The following is a 17,300-nucleotide window of genomic DNA, read 5'->3' as shown; positions in this document are numbered from 1 at the left end:
CAATATTATATATAAATAATTAATATTTTATTAGGTTTGAAATTTATTTGTTTTGATGAATCATTTATCGAAAACTTATAAATAAATAAATTTACTTATTAATAATTGTGCTTTGACACAATTCATATAATATTGTATTTTTATACAAGACAAAAGAACATTTTTTTTTTTCTTATTCTTATGTCTAGTAATACAATATAAAGTAATTTTTGATTGATGTATTCATCTGAGAATAACTGACGTGAAATTATACAATGACAGCGTCATTAGGCAATCTTTACTTATGTAAAAGTTACACAGTGCACACTAATATAAAATATACACTGTTTGTTTCCTACTTATTTTTCATGAATCAGTGTTTGAAACTTTATTGTTTGAATTTGATAAAGCTCTTGTTAAGTTTTGAATAATATTTCAATTGAAATACGAAGAATTGGGTAACAGCTACTAACTGATGTTTAGAATAAAAAAAACCTGCCAAATATTGTCCTTTTATGATTATAGTTTAATGTTGTATTTTAGAAACAGTGCTATACTTATTTTTATCAAACTATTTCGGTATTTTTTTAAAAACATAGTTCCTTTTTCAAATTCATGTATTTCAGATTATGCTATTTTCATTTAATTTCGATTTCTAAACTATGAAATTAATAAAGGTAACTTTTTAAAACACCATATTGAGAAAATTTGTGTAATAATCAATGAAATTGATCAAATTGTACAAATTTTCTAATGTGAATGTCCCTTTCTGCTCAATACAGAATAATGAATATAATAATGTGATTTTAGATGAGGTTTAACAACGAGCTTGTGTCTAGCTAAAGCTCAGCCAGGGATACCTCTAGAGAGAGTAAAGTACTTGCTGGCTCACCATGTCATTTAATAAAAGAAAAGAAAAGGAGAGTATTTATACTTAAGGGTGTAAACCATAGAGTTATTATCATAATAGAGTGACTATAATCCCTGTTGTAGCAGTATATTGCCGAGAATATTCTTCTTAGCTCAGTGAGGGCAACTTTCCAATAAAAATACAATACAATAAAACAATAAAAGCTTGTGGTAAATTAGTAATTTATAAAGGAGATTCACCAATTAAGAATCCATTGAATATTCATTGATCAGTAGGTAAAGTTGTTGTAGCTCAATTAGTATTAATAAATTAATTAAGGGAAAACTATAAGAGCTGAATTAGAAAATAACATAGGAGTTGCTGAGTAAGAGGCAAAGGTCAAAATTTTTGATCTTAGTAATTTATCCCCAAAATACAATCTAAACCGTCAATTGCAAATCTTAATTTATCTTTTGTGAATGTTTCAATTGAAAGTAATTATTTTTAATATTGAACCAATTTCTTAATAAATGTTTTACAATTTCAGCTTGTAATTTTCAAGGAGAATAAGACACATATTTTGATAATTAACTTAAGAATATATTTTATTTAGAAAAGGTTATTAAATAAATTTCAATAGATAATTTTACTATATGTTAACATTATAAAATACCTAACTAATAGTCTAGTACTGATTATTTTATAAATTGGAGAATATTCTTAAACAGTGAAGATTGTTCCCAGAACGTTTGAAATGCTTCCAAACTCTTTCAGGAAGCTCTTTAGGTGTATGTTTAAATATTTTTTTAATGACAAGATGAGTAAGACTCCAATAAGGATAATTTTCACCTATTGCAGTTTCTGATATATGTGACTTTATAACATTTGGAAAAGGGAAAAGTGTTTCAGCCAACAAAATCTTTTGCAACAATTGGTCGTGAGTATTTTTGTTAAAAGCAAGATGTTGATAACGTCGTAATATTTTCACCAAGTGATACAGTAATTGGCACATACTTCCTGAAGGATATCCTAGTCCTTTATCACTCATATTGGAAAAGATGACATAACTCTTGAAAAGAATTAACGATTCCTCCTTGCAGGGATCGCCCTCCCAATGAATAAGTGCTAACTAACTTACAAGTAGGGCATTTAATTAACTTACTTATTGTGGGTGCCAAAAATCCAGCAATGTAGCATAAAGATGCTGTACATACATTCCCTCTGAAAGAAAAGTCACATACTCTCAAGTCTTTCAGTTCAGAGTTGTTGTTCGCATCTGTTTGTTCTTGCTCTGGATAAAATTCTTCAATAGTTGGTATCACATAATCCAAAGTCGACGAATTATACGATACATTTAATACAGCAGTTTCATCAAGAACCGTACAGTTAGCAGAAGAACTTCCGACAATATTTTTGCTTCCATGAATTAAAAGAGATCAATCTGCACTTCTGAATTGTCTACAAGTAGGATTATAACTCCATCCATTGTGTAATCTCACAGCATTGAACCAAATTTCCAAATGATACTGGCAAAGTTTATATGGTGCAAGGTACGAGAACTCCATTGAATCCAAATTTGAGATCAAAAAACGAATAGATTTGATATCACCAAGAATGCCAAGAGGGTCTGTTTTTCTTATTGAGAGTGTTACTTTCCTCCCACATGGATCAAAGAGATTTTCGTATAAATTTTCAAAATCATTAAAAATACTTTCTGCAAAATGAAAGTGTTTCTTATTCAGTGCCTTTTTATAAACTGGAGCCTTCATTGAGCGACTGTTGAGAATGTCAAACACTTTATTATGAAGAAGAATAAACTCAGCTATAGCAAGTACATCATCCGTTTGCTGTAAGATATGTTTATGAGGATCATAGAAAGAATAAAGAATAAAATATGTAAGCATGATCTTTTCAAGTTTTGAATACGTATGCAATGTATATTCAGAGAGATATATATACATATATATATATATAAATAGACATTTGCATTACCTCAATAATTGTATTTGATTCTGGAACATCTGAATTGTAGTGTATATCTTTATTCGTCTTTGGCTCATTCTGAGCATGACGAACAAAAAATAGGCGTCTTTTCGGACTAGGAGGACATAGTCTATCCGGAATACCTGGGAATACTGACGGAATACTTCCTTGTTTGAGACAATGATTTTTACAACATCATCACGAACCAAGTCCAACTCTTTAGAAGGTTTTGAACACAAATAGATACGTAGTGATGTCTTAAAATTTTCACGGCGAATTGCCTGTAGCCATTCAACTCTTAATTGGGGATCTTGTGGAATCCGATGAAATAAAATATGGTTTAATTTCACCTTGTCCGATCCATGGCAATTACTACATTTTATTGCACAGCAACTTAGAACAATTTTGCCTTGTTCCACTAAAGTAAAATAATGAATAGATTATTATTTATTAAAGCGCGTAGTTTCAAAATAATTCCTGTTGCCCCTACAAGTCGAGCCAGGTCAACAATTTTTAATATCTCGTTCTTTGATAGGTCAGTAAAGAGGAGAGTTGTCCCTCTACTTATGTATATTTTCTATGATGTAAACATTAAGCATTATGTAGCGTGCAAGTCTTTTGTTCTTAGTAATCTGAATGTTGTTTTGTTTTTTGATTTGTTTTTTCAACTTTGATTTTAATTCCTTCATTTTACCTTGATATTCATAACTACATGTAAGGGTCCTCATGAAAAATGGAAAATAAAACTGAGGATTTGTGGGGGATTATCTTTAGTGCTGAAAATCGTGAGTATTTTGATATTGTTCAACAAAAAGTAACAAAAAAAAAAATCAATATGGTAACCTCGACAATTTGAAGAATTTTTTAGAGGAGAGCAGCTTAGCTATCATGTCGTTAAATTAGACCAAGTATTGTCAACTCTGACTAAAGGGGAGGACATTGGCAAGAATTACTACACTACGTTGTCGATCCTAAAGTTTACTCCATGTTGAACAAGGATTTACAATTATAACTCTGCAACCAATCCTGAAAGTTACTTTCCGTCTTTTATTAGCAAAAACGAATGTTTCATCAGGTTTTGAATGAAGTAGAAAAGGACGTCCACTACTTTGGAGTTCAATAATTTATTTTTCAGATTACCGATTCCCAAAAAATGGTTGAGCTAGAAAAATACATCTAATCTTTATCACTAGCTATCTATTATATTGTTAAAACAAAGTGTGTCTCTTCGTCGAAACCTAATTAGCAGGTAATGTCTATTAAAATTGTTCTTTTTGCAAAATAACCCTATGAACGTACAAATTTCTTCTTTAGTTTTTGCAAACATTGACCGAGATGTGCAATCTAAATATGACATCGTAGAAGATTACAAATTTTCATAGGTTAAAAATTTCTTACCACATCATTTCTATATAAACTTTTTAGTTCAAAAACTCAAAATTTGATTAACTGATTTGAAACAAAAATATATATATATTTACAAAAATTGTTGGAAAATCATAGAGGCTGCATCTTATTCTGTATGTCCTCCATTGAAAGCCTCAATATTGTGCCTGAACATGGTACAGGTTTTGACAAGTTTGTCAGAGGGTAGTTGGTCCAGACCTTGTAGAATGTAGATGGATAACTTCAAGTCATTCACATTTTTTGTGGGGTTGTATTTGAGATGCCCTTCATGGAACCCCACCAAAAGTAATGAAGGGGGGTTCAAGCTGGGAAATGATGGAGGCCACATATCCTTAGGCAAGAAATCAGCAAAGTACTTGTGCCAGATTTCAATTTTTTTGAGCTCTGGTCGTCCCTTGGATAACGTTGGATATTGTAGACAGTTCTCACATTGACCATGACAATGGCAGCGATTTACTTTTGGGATATGTGTGCGTCGAGCAAGTCAGATAAACAAATTATTTTTGCTTCCTAATCACTCATTCGAAAACGAACCCCCTAACGGAAATGTATTATGTTTAGTGGCGTGATACTTGCTGAAATTTATTGATCGAGTATTTTTAAGTTTCTACAAAAAAAAACACTCAAAGAATTACGAGCTATATAATTGCTTGTCTAACACTTTTTTCCTCAAAAACAAACTCGCCAGTCAAAAAATAATATTTTGAAAAGAATTATTGAGAACCTGTTTTTTAATATTTTCCCCCTAATTTATATTAAACAGAATAACTTAAAAATTCGTATGTTTATTTGAATAGTCATCATAAGCGTAATTTATCAGTTTATACAATCAACACATCAATATTTTATTAAAATTGGTCTACAGCCAATATATTTTCAATTGCACTTGTGGTTATAAATATTAATGATTAATGTTTTAAAAATATATATTTTAAATGGCTAACATTTATTTCTTAAATATTCATTCAAAAAGAGGAGAAATGTATTTATGAAATCCTTCTATAATAGTAATAAGTAAAAATAAAAATCATTATTACATACATCGATATTCTTTACTAGATCAGATTGCGTAGATTTCTTTTACATGTAGACGAGAAACTTTTTCAATCCGAATACAAGAAATAAATAACCGTTTTGAAAACATTGCCGAATGTACAAGGACGGGGATACACATTGCAAAACAATCAACATACCGTGTGTAATTTTAAAAGTTGCATACTTGCATTATATTCATTTGAGAGGTTCTATTTTAGGAAATTAGAACTCTCTGTAATTGTATAAGTGGCCATGTATTTCAAGCACCTACTACATTTTGAACTTTTTTAATCGTACGAGAAATGTAATCGTAGTGAGATTCAAGAGTAAGGGTATCAACTCTTCTTCGTGTGGGTCACACTCCAACTGAGGAGACCAGGCTGATGGGAATTGCTTGTAAAATCATCTACAATGTCAAGAAAAGACAAGACCACAATGAGACCATAGAGATGAAGGAGGACTCCAGAAAAAAAGCCCATCATTATAGCAGATGCCCCAAGTACGCCATCAAAAAAGAACTCAACCAAGTCTACGCGCCCATGCCATGTACGTGGCTGTTTTCAAGGCCAACCACTGGAGAAAATTGAAAAAACGTTCTCATGCTCCTCTGGTTCCAGACAAATTTCTCTGACAGCAACATTGTCTTTCAACAAGATGGAGCCCCACTACACTGCTAAAAAATCATCATATCTTCTTAGCTAACATCATCGCTTTCTGGAACAAGAAATTGTGGATTTCGATCCCCTTGACTTTTCCTTCTAGCCACACATCGAGAGGAGCACCTGTAGCATCCTTCACCCGAACTTGGAAGCCATGAATGCCTCTGCCGACGAGGAGTGGGCTGTCATGGACACCAAATTCAATCGCAATACCTGCAACTTTTATAAATAGAAGCTCGTCACCATCTGTGAGGACAATGGCAGCTGAATAGAATAAATCAAATTAACCTTGGCTATGGATCAAAAAAATATTAATAAACATTATTCTCAAACGTATTATTTAAGAATGGCAGGCAGTCTTCTATCTTCTTTCAATGTGTGTAATTTTCAAGTTGTTGCCCGTTACTTTAACACATTGTTGCCTATGGGAAAACATAGATTCTAAATTTTAAAAAAAGGAATTCAGAAAAATTTACATACTATAATGTCCTCGAAAAAGAAAAGGGGATTCCTAAATTTGTACGAGTTACGAGTAAATACTCGTCTTTACGGTACACTAAAGCGTTAAAAGAAATTTGGTGTCTTGAACTCAACTGATCAGAGTTTGATTGATAAAAACAGACTCTTGTTGCAATGTCTTACATTTTTTAAGTCATAATGTGTGATGTGTCAGCAGTATTTGATGATGAATAATGGTCCAATATTCCTTGAAAATTTATAAAAAAACTTAACTCGTTTTGAAAGTACGCAATTTTCCACTCATTTTATTTTTTTATCCTGGAGTGTTCATAACTTCATTACAATTCGAATCTCAAATTCGACTTCTGACGCATCACTTGTAATAATAACGTTGTGAGACTAGGGTGGGATGTCTCGTTATAAGTTAAAAAGAATAATTTTAATGCGTCTTTAATAGATACATTAGTAAAACTACGATTCTTTTAATCTTATATTGTTTTTCTCATCAAGACTTTATTCGTTTGGAGAAGTTACATATTTAAAAATATATTTAAATGAACATTTTAGTTTACATTTAAATCCCTAAATAAAAGTAAAAACAGTGAGTCAAAAAATAATAAAAATATTCTGTAATAGTTTATCACATTTCATAAAAATCTTCAATAAAGTTAGTTAAATGATCTGATAGAAAACAAATGAATAGGAATTATCAAAATTATATGATTAAAAGAATAGAATGGAGACCAAAATAACAAAATTGAAACATTGGATGAACGAAACTTTTTAAACTGTCGGTGGATGCCTATTAGACGGCGAATAAACGTCGTATTATCTCTCAAACTATATAGGTAGTAGTGTATCAAATCTCTGTTTTAGATTAGAAGAATTTCAAATTTTTATGGAATGAATTGAAGGTATCTTACAGCTGTCAAAATAAGAAAAGCTCCATATTCTTCATTTTAAATAGGGTCTTTAAAACTTTAAATTATGGATCAAATCAGAATTGAAAATAAATAAATTTGGAAATATTTTCTTCTACAAAACAACTAATTTTTTTATTCATAAATTTTATGGTTTTTTCATTAAAGATATAACAGAATGGTATTGAGTATTTCCAATTGAATGAAGAATAAAGTAGGTAAAATTATAATTATGTTTGAATGAAATTAATAACCTAAATTGAATTTTGACGTAAGAAGGTTGATTCATAAACGACATATTGTTATAAAAAAATGTAACGCAGGTGCATTGAATTTTTAATGGGTAGTTACCTCGATCTGATACTTTCTTTTAATGCTTTAAAGTACACGAGCTGTGCTTTTGTTGTATTTTTTTGTTTACTTCATAACACTTGAGTTCGAAATGACTAAAGTTAATAGAAATACAAGATTATGCCATCATTTAATCAAACTTGCCAGAATTTTCAATTTGATTTACCATACCGAGTGCCGGATAAGACTGACAGATTTGACGTCATAGAGTATGATACCGATACTCTAACAGCAACAGTCAAAAGGAAGACAATATATAGCTATGTTTTATGTTTTATGTTTGCTAAGGGTTATACTTTTTGACGTCACTATTAAAAAGAGTGGTGGAAGTGAAACATTAGTCGTACATGCCCTATGGTATAACCTTGTATTTATATTAACCTTGGAATTTACTAGCTTCGTTCGTTGCAAATCACTAATTATGTTTCTTTGAGAACAAGTTTTCTTACAAGCAGTAACTTTTCTCCTACGTGATATTATCAGTAAATCTACAAATACCTACATATTTAATACGCTTCTAAATATGATTTATCTCTCTGATTTGAATTTTTATTCTTTTTAAGAATTATTGCAGCCTTACATTCGAGCCTTATAATGTAGGAATATACAGCATTTTTTGATGCCAACGTTACAAACTTGTAAATATTCGTAGAATTCCTATAATATTGAATATATAAGTTCGAAAATATTTTAACATTATTTATGCACAGTGGATAACAAATAAGTATTTAATTCCTTTCTAATTTTGTAAGTTTACCCACTGATGAAGATATTCTATAGAATTGAGGTCCAGAGACTGGTGAGGCAACTGTTTCTTCTTGAGCCACTCCTTTGTTGGGAAGGCCGTATGTTTTTTTATCATAGTCAATCTGGAAGAAGTATTGTGTCGGTTCTTATTTATTCGGTCCAGTACAATCTTAGGACTGTTCATATCAGTCCTTGGAACCGGACCTTAATACTGTCAATCCTTCGGACTGCCAGTATTAGAACTTATTAAAAAATATTGAGTAATGTTATCGTGGACCAAAGCTTATTAGTTTATAAGACGGATATATAGGACTGAACTGGACCGTATCGGGAGTGAACTGGACGGGACTGTCACAGGACTATCTGGAATATACATTACACCAGTGGGACCAGAGCCATAGGGAGCAAGGGATTATTGGCCCCTTCTTTAGCAAATTTTTATAGTGCTCATAATAATGAGAAATACCTCTTATCTAAAAAAAATTCAAACGTCATAATTTTCGAGAAAAAAAATCAATATTTATTTTGTTTTTAAATTGGTATCTGTTTAAATTTAGTCCTTTCACTCTAAATTGTAAAAAGTACAACATCCATTTCCACACTCCCCCTTCCCCCGAAAAAAAAGAAAATCCTGTCACCAAGAGCGTTGCTAGCTATCATCATTTGGGGGGAAGGGGCTTAGCCCCAAAAGTTATCAACTCATTTATATAATCACTTAAATATTTATGTTTATTTTTTGTATTTGCAAATGGTACTTGCTACAAATGTATTATTTAATTACAATATTGGTGGCTCTAATTACCGTATATTAATCATAACTTTGATCAAAAACCTTTTTTGGGCCACATAATAGGGTCTAGCAACGCAAATGGACATCACCACTTTATAAGTTGGACTAAACCCCTAATTGAAAATATATACCGTTACATAACACGACCCATTTTGTGTCCTAAATCCTGAGGAAACCAAGTTGTCGCCCAAGAATACCAGGGTTTATGACCAAGTCCATCCTTCCTTCGATGCCCTGAACTTGCCTTTTCCCCTGAACAGAGAAACATAAAAACATTATATATTTACCCCATTTTGACGGTTGGAATGGTGTTCTTGGGGGTTAATCTCAGCCTTTATCTACCTCTATACCCTTTTTTTGTACACATTAGGTTGTTCTGAAACGAATTAGACTGCCCCAGTAAGACGATAAACTACATTAAAAAGCTTTAAAAATATAATCAATCATGTCACATAGTCTCTGCCGACTCGGATAACGTCGTGGCAATGGTTTTCCAACTACCACAAATGCCTAGAGAGTTCCTCTTCTTTCACAAACTTCATCACCCAATGAACGCCGCGAATGAGGTCTTCAAGGCTATCAAAATCGTAATCCAGAACAGGTTTTTCAGCTTACGGAGGATAAATTGGTAACAGAGATTGAGATCCAGGCTGTAGGGACTTTGTTTTATTGTTTCCATCTTTCTACACGTAAAAGAACTGCCTGGTGTAGTTGGATATATGGAAACATAGGTTGTCGCACATTTACAGAATTTTTTTCCAATGTGTTTTCTTATTCTTTAGGCTAGAAAACTGCTTTCCCGTCGTCTGCAGATACTCACTCATCGTTTCTCGGCTGGCCAAGTTCTCGGTAGGCAGGGCTTGGACCGAAACTTGCTTGGGTTTACAAGTTATACCATCACATTTTCCGATCTTAAAAGTGTAATACCCACCGAAATATAGTTTTACCACTAGGGAAGGCATTATGGTAAACTACAGTTAGGTAGGTGTGGATCTCATACACTATTCGGCCCAGTTTGTAGTGTACCAAAAAGTACGAGCGGAAATTGTGAGTCTCTATGTTCAGAGGCGAATGGAGAAAGCATATGCGAATGTGGTATGTATGTAGGCATTAGCTAATTAGTCTCTGAATAACTATGGAATGTTCTTCTACCATAACATTCATGAGAAAATCAATCCTGGTATAATACTGTAACTAACTTTTCTCCTTTCTCATCAAACGAACCTGTTTCAATCATTTCGGAACAGGCTAATACCCCTATTTAAGAGTATTCCAAATGTACTCAGGTTTTTATGATTAAAATTTGTGACTAACAGGCTCATATAACATGTCTCACTGTTAAAATAAACTTACATTAAAAATTATAAATGCTTCTTTTCTTCGTCAGTGGACAAACTTAGAAAATCAGCAAGAGATTAAATACTTTTTTTATCCACTGCTTTTACTGTCGGCGAGAATACATGAAATAAGGTGAAGACGATCAGAGAAAATGACAGACAAAATACTTATTTGCTACATTGATTTTTATTTTATAAGTTTTCACACAGTTCAATAATATTGGGGCACACTCAAAAATGAGACGTCGATGGACAGACATACAAACTTTCTCAGCTAATGAAGATATTAATTAAATATGTCCTATTTTAATTATTTTCAGATATACTCAAAAGAATCAATTTCAATGTAAGTAACATTTAAAGTTTTTATTTACTATATGTTACAAAAGCTTTCTACAATTGCATACAAATTTAATTTATAACCATTCAATTATTTATTTAAATCATAACTAGTGTTGGATTGATCTAAAAAACTAAAAGAACTGTTGTCCTATCAATCCGACCCTAATAAAAAATTTCAGTCCTAAGACCACTACTTTATGGTAACTACAACAGCTGAAATTAAGTAGTTACTACTATCAACGGCATTTGAGTCATTTAGGTTTCATCATAATTCATAACCTCTTTTCAAAGAGACAAGATACCTTAAATTTAAAGTATAATTCAATATTTTCTTAGTTCTTATATTCTTCGATTCTACGTAGAAGTGAAGAATATAAAAAGATAGCTATCAAGTAGCAGGAATAAAAAACCGATGTTGGTAAAAAAAAATGGCACTGATAAAAAAACTAGACTGAAACAGAGGAGGGAGGTGAAGGGTGATAAGACAGTCAATACTCAGATTGATACAAGGGTGTCTGCAGGGGCCAGGCTCAAAAAAAAAAAAGTGTTTTACTCGATAAATTAATATTTGAACTTTTTTACAAATAATTAAAATATAAAGTATAATTTAATTTTTCAAATTTTTTTAAGGAATTGTAGATTTAATTTTTTTTTTCCAAATAGTAAAATTATTCAAGTTTAATATCTAAATATTTTGCGAAAAAAATAAAAAAATTTGTGAACTAATTTAAATTTTATCTTGAATATATCTATGGAAAAATTTTTCCCGAAAATTACTAAAAATTATTATTTTCTGTGAATATTTGTAGAATTTTGATATATTTTTCTAAACAAAATAATTTTTTAAATTTAAAATATTTCTTTAAAAAAAATTAAATTTTAAATATTTAAATTTAAAAGAATACCTAGGTATTTTTTTAAATTTAAAAAAAATAAATTATTATTTTTTAGTATAGCTATCATTTTTTGAAATTTTTTTCGAACAAGTTTATTTTTTCATGAAAAACTCTAGGGTTTTGGAATATTTTGCGAAAAATTTAATTTTTTTGAGTACAAATATGGATTTTTTATTTTTTTTAGTGAAACTATATAGTTTCGAAATTATTTTCCCAGAAGTATTTTAAATTTAAATTAAATTCTGAAATTTTTCATAGAAAAAATTAATAGTTATGTGAACATACGTAGGTTTTATATTGAAATTTTTAAAAAGTTTTATTTATATATTTATATTTTTATTTTTATCAAAAAAATTTAATATTTAAAATTTTTTCATAAAAGTTTAATTTTTGAAAGTTAATTTTTTGTTAACAGCCATTTAAATTAAATTGTTTTTCCCAAAAAATTTAGCTTTTTAAGAATAGCTTGTTTTGAATTTTTTTCCTAAAAATTTAGAATTTGAAGTTTTAAATAAACCGCTGTGTATATTGAAAAAAAATATCTCAAATGTTAGTTTTTTGAATTTAAATATTTTAAATTATTTCCAAAAAGTTTAATATTTTGGGAACAGCTGTGAATAATTGATTTTTTTAATTTAATTTTTTCAGAGGAGCAATCTATTTTTTTCCCAAAATATTAAATGTTAATAAAAAGCAATATTTTTGGAAAAATAAAATAAAAAAACCTCCAAAAGAAATGTTTATATATTCCTGCAGACACCCTTCTGATCCAACGCTAATCAACATATTGATGTAGCAGAAACCAGGGAGATTAACACATTCTTGTTCTTGTGAATCTAAATTTATATAACATATCTTTTACATTTTCAGTTATGTAATTTATTGCCACTTGATATGGGAATCTAAAAATAACAAAAATCTGTATGGACAAGACTGAACTAAAAATTATAAATATCTTTGTAGCTTACCTTCAAAACATTATAACTACAGATATGAAAATGTGTGCATTTTTTATCTTGCAAGAATACAATTGTATATATATATAGTTGAATATTTATATACCAATTTTATCTTGACAAGCTTCAAAATGCAAACATTTTCATATTTTAGTTATAACATAATAATTAATTGAAAGTAATAATTTTATTCTTAATTCTGATTTTCTTAATTAATAAATTAAACACAATTTTTGAAACTGTTGAAACCATCAACAATTACAATATTTGAGAAGTTATAATCAAATGTAATTATGAAGAAATTTTTTTTTCAATGGGTTTTAATCAGTATCAGAAAGATCTAACTATGCTTTGTTACATTTTGGTGAGTCTATGTCAAACAACCTCTGCTGAGCCATAAGTGATTATTGTAATAAGTGTTCCTGGTGTCCCCTACATCAATATATTTAATATTTAAACAATTTAAATAACAGCAATTAGGAATTGCTGCGAAAAAAATTGTCAATGCAGACCTATAAATACAAATTGTAATAGAGTGGTAAAAACTATAACCTACCGCAATGCTAAAAGAAAATAAACAGAAAAATTACATGGTGGCCCTAACAATTTAAAAAATATTTTAAAGGAGAGTAGCTTAACTACCATTACGTTTTATTAGATCAGCTACAAGTAGCCTTGAAAGGAAGGAGATAACCAAAAGTCCCCTCCGTCACGTCGTTACCTTTATTGTATCACGCAACCCTTTCCACCAAAAAAAAAAACCCAGAAAAAGGGTGAAATTCTCTGTTAGTTAGCCAAATAAGTCAATCATACCAACTGTATCTTTTATGTTCTCCACCACTATCACTGTCACATTATTTCTATGAAGAAATAGCTTATAAATAATAACATGGCCGATATATATATACTACATAAACGACGATAGATCAACAAGAAATTGTATTCCTGTTCCTTGGAAATGGAGCATAACGTATGACTCCCTTGTAGATTATTTATTATACTTTGAGTCCAATGAGGACTAACACTAATAAGTCCTTAAGAAATCTTCATTGCTACTCTCCTTTAATTTTTGGCAAAACACATGTTGTCTTTTCTAGAATCAAAGAATAATGCAACAGCTCTTGAAAATTACAAATAATAGTTCGAATTGCCAACTAGAAAAAATTCCCACGCATTCTCTGTCAGATTTTATACAACTCTAACTATTAATCAGTTGAAATAGTTGATAGTTGATACAATGATTTTGTTTAATAATTAATATTACTATAATATATGTAAACAATAGAATTATATTGTTTAAGATTGCCAAGTCTAAATGTTTTTTGATTAAATATATAAATATAACCCTAGGAAACATCCTTGAAAGCGAGACACATCAGGAATGAAAATACTACGGTCAATAAATTGCCAAATATTTTTTTCAACAGCCTCAAACATGCCAGAGTTTTTCCAATGATTAAAAATTTTACATGCTCTAGCAGCTATTGCAAAAAAGTAATTGCCAGCTGTTACTGTAAAGCTTTTCCTCGTAATCAAAATGAATGTGTACTACTCGCTTTTTGTCCACAAAATATTCGTAGTAGATCTACAGGAAATAAAGTCAAATCAAATACTACAGAAATACAAAGTCTTCAAGAGGGAAAAGGATTAAAATTCAATGCAAATCGTCCAAAAGACTGTAAAAATGAAGAAGTATGTCGTCGTTATTCATCCATATCATTTAGAAAAAAGATTTGTGGAAAAGAGTTTGGATATTGTTTCATTGAAACAAGATATATTGTCAAAAATCCTAATCAAAGTACGAAATGTATATTATACATCGTCTGCGAGTCTTCATTAAAAAGAATTCAAAGCCTTCCTTAGTTGAATTAATGTACGATAAATCCCCAAAGATGTCCTTGAAGAAGATCAAGAAAAATTTCTTCCAGAATATTACGTTTAACGCAAAGACAAGGGATCTAAATTGTTATTTAAATCAAATTTGTCAAAGAAATAACTCAAAATGTAATTGCAGAGTTGAACGACGCTGCTTAAAAAGATCATGCATATGTGTATTTTTAAAATCTTGTGGAGTTAAGACACTTCCAGAAGTAAAAGACACTCACCAATCCATTCAAAACGTTTCTTCATCGACGGATGAGGATATTAAATCACTTAAAAATGGTGATTATTTGGACTATCCTATTCAAAATGAGACCGAATGTAAAATGGTTGGAAAACAGAAATGTAAATCCTTTGAGGATCTATGTGTGAACAGTGCTAATCCTCAAAGGACAAAAAGTAACAAAGGTATGTGTCTAGTGGAGAGAAAATGTAGCAATAAAAAGTGTAAATGCATTATGTCATTAAAGTGTCATCAGGACATGCCAATTAGTCATCAGGACAATAATGTGCTAAAGCGAGTGCCATTTATAGAGAATGAACATGACTTAAAAGAAAATTTTAAAGAAAGGCCATTGATTCTTGCGGAGTTGGGGAAAAAATTGCCATGTAATAATAGTTTATGTGAACAAATTGTGTCACAAAAATGCGAGTTTCCCATTTGTGAAATTAAATCTAAGTGTAGTAACAAAATAAATTGTTTATGTGAGGTGTTTCGTGGATGCCGATCACATCATAAACTAACCTTCTCAAAAGATGACAACCAATTGAAGAAAAAAAATAGAATAGTGGATCTGAAAGACTATGGTAATTGTTCTATGGTTAAATGTACGGATCACGGATGCATGGATAATTCCTGCAACGTGACGGAGATCAAATGCACAAAAGAGAAAAAATGTGATTGTCTCTTAGAGTGTAAGGCCCCTTATTCAACACTTGAGGATATAAATGACGTTCTACAAAAGAATAACGGTGAGGCTCAATTATTTGTCAACTCTTCTGCAATCCCCTGTACGGAAAACTTCATATGTAATTGTAAAAACGGATGTGATGTTAGAACCATATCATGTTCAAATGGGATTTGTTTATGTGATATAAAAGAAGGAGACTGTCATGAAGATACACCTCAAGAAGTTTACACGAGTGATCTCGTTTGGAAGTTTTCTATTCAAGGACTGGTCGCACCAGAGCTCATAGGAAAGATGAAATGTACAAGTGGTTTAATTTGTACAAAAATGGCAAATATTGTTTGTGCTAATGGAGGAAAATGTATTGCCACACCGAGTTGTGAAGACGAGGGCTGCTTTTGTACAATTAATATTCATTGTTTCCTTGCAAAGAGTAGTAAGACAATTTCTGATCTAAAAATGAAGTCCATGACAATAAAAGATGATGATGACAAAAGAAGGGTATTTAATTATCAAATACTCATGCTCAAAGATAACTTGCAAACAAATGGAACAGTCTCATGCTTAGAAAGCTGTATGAGCTCACTAAAATACTGCAAAATGAAAAAAAAAGTTTGTCACTCACATATGAACTGTTTTCATGATTATTGTACATGTGGCATTCATATTCCATTTTGTTCTATAAATAAAACATAAGACCTAAAAAACATTGAAAGTAATATCTACAAATGTGTGTATAATATCTAAATTGTATTTCATTATTTGTAATGATTAATTAGCCAGAATTTAAAAAGACCACAAAATGATTTATTATTTTCATAAAATATTACGGAACATAAAATAAATTTTATCACGCAGCCTCGTGCAGTTTAAGTGGTATACGATTTATAGCTAGATCATTTGTGTTAAATTATTTTTCATAATAAATTAACAGTAAATAATATGTAATAGTTTACATTTTTTTTTCGTTCCATTTTTTCTAGGGCTTTAGACTCTCCGAAGTCAATTTCAATTACCATTCCAATATAGTTCTTTAAGCAGAGTTTTGATAAGTCCACAACATCTCTAAAAATTTTAGTTTTTTTTTAAATAATTTTAGCGTATATTTATGTTTCATTTTGACTTACCCAACTTTGTAACCATTTGTTCTTTCGTGTGTTACTATTTTAATTGTTCCTTCCCTAGGAAAATCCGGGAATATAATTGTAAAGTCGACTTCATGATATTTGAATCCAAGGAGTACAACAATTAAGTAGGCTTTATCACTCTCTTTGATTTTTCTATATTAAAATAAAATTATGTTTTTGTAGAATTTGACTTTTTCTGTCTGTTATACGTAATATTAGGTACATTTTTGAGGGGCAAAAAGGTTAAAGTAGAACTATGCCTTATTGCCTATGGAACTTTCCTAATTATCGGGGATCGTTTGTCAGGAACAACGACACAGACAATTGGGAAGGGCCTATAGGGTAATGAGCCATAGTTCTACTTCACATGTTGCTCAAATAAAAAATGACTTATAACTCATTTGAGTAATCAGTTTATTATTATCAGGCTTGTAGTTATCCTGAATGTTCACAGGGGGGTGGGCTGGAGGGGCCATAGTCCCCCCTAAATTAAGGAATTTTTACTTTTAACTAATAAATGTAATATTTGATATTAAATTTAATTTTACACCTTTTTTTTCCAAAAAATGTAAGTTTACAAATTTTGTTCAAATTTTTTTTCAGTGAATAACAATAAATATTATAAATTTGTAAATTTGAAATTTAATTCCTTGTGAGCAGTTGCAGATAATTA

General features: G+C 30.4%; 2 protein-coding genes across 3 annotated transcripts in view; one reads left to right on the top strand and one right to left on the bottom strand.

Annotated features, from left to right (window-relative positions):
• LOC121125116 (uncharacterized) overlaps positions 1–16,812 on the top strand; it is a 46,769-nt gene extending 29,957 nt beyond the window's left edge. For both annotated transcript variants that reach the window (XM_071891571.1, XM_071891572.1), the window contains 2 exons: positions 10,838–10,863; positions 14,062–16,812. In XM_071891571.1, the coding sequence (XP_071747672.1) occupies positions 10,838–10,863; positions 14,062–14,574 (539 nt within the window). In that variant the 3' untranslated portion in view covers positions 14,575–16,812. The remainder of the gene's footprint in view (positions 1–10,837; positions 10,864–14,061) is intronic.
• LOC121125115 (maltase A1) overlaps positions 16,232–17,300 on the bottom strand; it is a 69,634-nt gene continuing 68,565 nt past the window's right edge. The window contains exons 8-9 of the mRNA XM_040720229.2: positions 16,628–16,780; positions 16,232–16,565 (exon numbers count right to left, since the gene is read on the bottom strand). Coding sequence (XP_040576163.1) covers positions 16,418–16,565; positions 16,628–16,780 — 301 coding nt within the window. The 3' untranslated portion in view covers positions 16,232–16,417. The remainder of the gene's footprint in view (positions 16,566–16,627; positions 16,781–17,300) is intronic.

The sequence above is a fragment of the Lepeophtheirus salmonis genome, chromosome 10 (genome assembly GCF_016086655.4).
Source record: "Lepeophtheirus salmonis chromosome 10, UVic_Lsal_1.4, whole genome shotgun sequence".
Lineage (NCBI taxonomy): Eukaryota > Metazoa > Arthropoda > Copepoda > Siphonostomatoida > Caligidae > Lepeophtheirus > Lepeophtheirus salmonis.
The sequence above is the reverse complement of the archived record's forward strand: the minus strand, read 5'-3'. Positions and strand labels throughout refer to the sequence as shown.